The sequence below is a fragment of the Charadrius vociferus genome, unplaced genomic scaffold (genome assembly GCF_000708025.1).
Source record: "Charadrius vociferus isolate BGI_N301 unplaced genomic scaffold, ASM70802v2 scaffold266, whole genome shotgun sequence".
Taxonomy (NCBI): Eukaryota; Metazoa; Chordata; class Aves; order Charadriiformes; family Charadriidae; genus Charadrius; species Charadrius vociferus.
The window spans coordinates 565546-569323 of NW_009649114.1; the positions used below are offsets into that span (position 1 = coordinate 565546).

The 3778-nt window shown below is 51.4% G+C and overlaps 1 protein-coding gene across 1 annotated transcript in view; it reads left to right on the forward strand.

The window, feature by feature from the left end:
• CD34 (CD34 molecule) overlaps positions 1-3778 on the forward strand; it is a 12476-nt gene that overhangs the window by 2260 nt on the left and 6438 nt on the right. Inside the window, exons 2-3 of the mRNA XM_009888201.1 lie at positions 2865-2990; positions 3683-3761. Of these exons, the coding sequence (XP_009886503.1) occupies positions 2865-2990; positions 3683-3761 (205 nt within the window). The remainder of the gene's footprint in view (positions 1-2864; positions 2991-3682; positions 3762-3778) is intronic.

The following is a 3778-nucleotide window of genomic DNA, read 5'->3' on the forward strand; positions in this document are numbered from 1 at the left end:
GGGGCTGCCGGCAGCCCCCTGCCCGGGGGGACCCTGCGTGACTGCGGCCCCACACCCATATCCTGTCCGGGAGGAGGAAAAGGGGGAGGGAAGGGATTTTTATCAGATATTTCCAGAGGGAAGAGGGCTCCGCCCGCTTGAATTCCTGCCACATGGCTGAGAGCGGTGGAACTGGGACGGCGGGAGCAATGCAGGCGGGAGCCCCCGGCGCAGCCCGGGCTGCTGCAGTTTCGGGGCCGTGTGTCCCGCGGTCCCTCGTCCTCCTCTTCGGCAGCCGCTGGAACCGGCGGTCCCGCTCACCTGCAGCGCTCCGCCGTAGCTTGGCCTCGCAGCTTCTAGAGCGGCAGGGGAACTTGGAAAAAGACTTGGTTAAACACACAGAAGAGTTCCCGAAACTATCCTGGCACGGGGGGGGGGGTTAGAGCACTGAAGTAGGCACCCAGTTAGCAAAAGCTTTACCACGAGATCCCCGTATCAGCACAGGAGGTGCAATTACTGTCTCGGGAATCCCCTGTGGGTTCCACCTTCCACCCTGCAGGGACAGAGGTGCAGGGGAGAAACCCCCGTGTTTAATCTGCTGCGGGTGCAGTTGGGCACAAATCATGGAAAGTTTTCTCCTGTTTCCTGAGTCTTTCCTGCTGCAGAGTTTTGCCTTCTATGGTCCTGCTTTACTGCTCGGGGATGAGTGTTGGACCAAGTCAACTACTTCAACGTTTATATTGTTGCTTTTTTCTGTTTTGTTTTGAACTGAGACACTTCCTAAGCCCCGTTATGAAAATATCTTTAAAAATAAAAGGCATTTTCTTTTTAAAAGCTGGATAGGTGAATACAATAGGTACTGTGAACTACAGTTTTCTTTCACATATCTACATGCTTTTCCTCCTGCATGTGCTAGCACTACCAGGCGAAGATTTCTCCGAGGCTAATAAATGGCTTGGCTTAAACTCTCAAACCCTTAATACTAACAAATTGACAAAGTTTAGCAAAGCTAGTAAAAATGTATGGTGCAATAAATGACTCACTTTAGCTGAGCACCATGTGGATTATCCAGCTCACATCTGGATCATTATTTATCTCATGAGTCCTAAGGTTTCAAAAAACTTAGCCATGTTTTCTATAAAAGTGCTTGCCTACACTACAATAAAGGGAAGAAAAAGAAATACTATGTGACAAGTCTTCTTGCAAATTACACTGAGCAATAATCCAGGATTCAATTTAAGATATTCAGTGGTGAAAAGACTTTGATTAGAAATACCTCTGGTGGTTTACAAACATCTGGAATAGTTCAAAGGTGCTTGGGTGGCTGTGGCACTTGGGGAGGTCAAGTCCAGGCGCTACATTGTTCTGGTGATGTAAAGTTTCCTGCTAACGGCCATGCAAAAACAAAGCTGTACACAAAGCGCAGATTTAACTTTGTGCTAGTCATTATTCTGGGCATGCACTCATGCCTCCTGCTTTTGATTTGTTAAAATTGATCAAAAAAACTTGGTGATTTAACCAGTTGGAACTGAGTTGTCTTGGAGAGAAGAAACTTCTCCCTTAAATAAAAGCGGTGCCAGAACCTAAATCCCAGCTCCAGACACCTGCGCTGAGCCCTCGGCAGGGCCCCCGCCTCCCCCGGTGCTCCCGCGCCCAGAGCAGCTGCAGCCCGGCTGGAGTGGGATGGATGGGATGGGATGGGATGGGACGGAACGGGATGGGATGGACAGGACAGGATGGATGGGATGGGATAGGATAGGATAGGATAGGATAGGATAGGATAGGATAGGATAGGATAGGATAGGATGGGATAGGATAGGATAGGATAGGATGGGATGGGATGGGATGGGATGGGATGGGATGGACAGGTCAGGATGGATGGGATGGGATGAGATGAGATGGGGTGGGATGGGACGGGACAAGATGGACAGGACGGAATGGGATGGGATGGGATGGGATGGGATGGGATGGGATGGGATGCTGCCCTGACACCAGTGCCAGGCGGCTGATCAGGACCTGTCAGTGTTGCTCCATCTCAAAGGGTTGTTTGGGAGGATGAAGTAACTCTTCTTGGAGCTCGGGCTCCCCCGGGGCAGAAATACAAATGAACCAACGTATTTTGCATGATTTTGTCTTTAGTGTCTGGATAAGAATCTTAAACAGCACCAGCCCTGGAGTAGAGACTGAAGCTGTTTGTTAAAAGTGGAAATAGCTCTTAACAATAGAAAAGAAATGGGAAGAAATGCATTTTCACTCATATAGTTCATTTCAGAAGGAAAAGCTGGAAGTGTCATCCTTGTAACATATCAGGAAGCAATATATAAACTTTAAGTTAGAACAGCAAACCGTTCTCCAAACATTCTGTTTCACCTCCAAAGATGTTTTCGCTCATGAGTCAGAGCTGATCCCAGGCCAATGGGAATGTTTCTATTTACTTTGAGATTGTGCCTGCAACTGCAAATCCAACTTATTTTTCCTGAGGCGCACAAAGCGATCTCTTCCAAGGCCTGAGTCTTTCCTCCAGGGATTGTAAACCCAAACTACTATGAAATCCGGCTTTGTGCAGAGCTTTGTGCATCCCCCGGTAAGCCCGAGGATGGGGCAGGATGAGGGCAGAAACGAGCCTCTCCTCCCCCAGGAGCCCCGGCGCCTCTGCCGGGGCTGCACCAAACTTTGGTACTCGCCCCACCGAAATGTTTAGTCTCCGAGCTTCTCCCCTATGAGCTGGAAGGCAGCCTGCCGTTTTGGGGCAAGAAGAAAGTAAATTTGTGAAAGCAGCTGGAGCCCTCCCTGCCCTGCCCTGCCCGCAGGGACCCTCGGGGGCAGGCAGGGGCTGGGGGCTGGGCCGGGGGGACAGCGGCCCCTAACTACCCCTCTGCCCCCAGGCAACGCATCAGGGAGCGCGACGGACACCCCCGCACCCACGGCCACCGCCGCGGCAACGAAAGGCACCAGCAGTGCCGCAGCCACCGGAGCCACCAGCAGTGCCAAGCCAACGCCAGAGACGTTCGGTAATCACTCCCCTCACTCCCCCGGTGATTCCCAGTGGTATTTGCATTAATAATCAGATGTATTAAGTGCGCAGGCACTTAGAAACCACAGTCTCAAAAAAGAGCCCGAGTATGGTCAAAAGCTTTAATCCTGCCCAGAAAATCCCACCTGGGGCAGCCAAACGCTGCTGGCTTCAGGATGGGCGGCTTCGACCCATCCTTTTCAAAACACCCAAGAGATGATGGGACGAAATACTCATTAATCTTTTACCTCAACGTACCTCAGCGAATGGCACCCGTAAGAGGTCTGCCAGGCGTTAGGGTAAGCTCTGAAGGGTTGTGAAGCGGGGAACCTTGCACAGACGTACGGCGCCTTTCTTTTCTGCTGCCTGAGATCAGTACAGCTTTCCGAAGGCTCCGGGTGGAGGGGGAGACGAGGGCGATGCAGGTGAGGTCGGGCAATGGCATCCTTGCTGCGGTGCCACGTATGCCCAGGAAATTAGCCCATTGTAAACAGATTATGAAGCGCATGTAACAATTAGGTAACTGAAGCAAGTCTAATGTGCGTTTCTCATACAGCCAATAACACGTTCTGGTACCGCTGGCTATGACAAATCAATATTGTACTTCAGTCAGCGCAATGCCACGCATTGATTTTAGAGGACTTAAGCTTTCTCGTCTATCCTTTTCATTGCATGTCTTCCCAGACGAAGCTGCGACTGGGTCCCTGGAAGCCAACCCCACCTCCCCGGGGCTCAGCACCGAGCCGTCGAGCCCCCAGCCCAGCCGGGGCCCCACTAAGCACACGG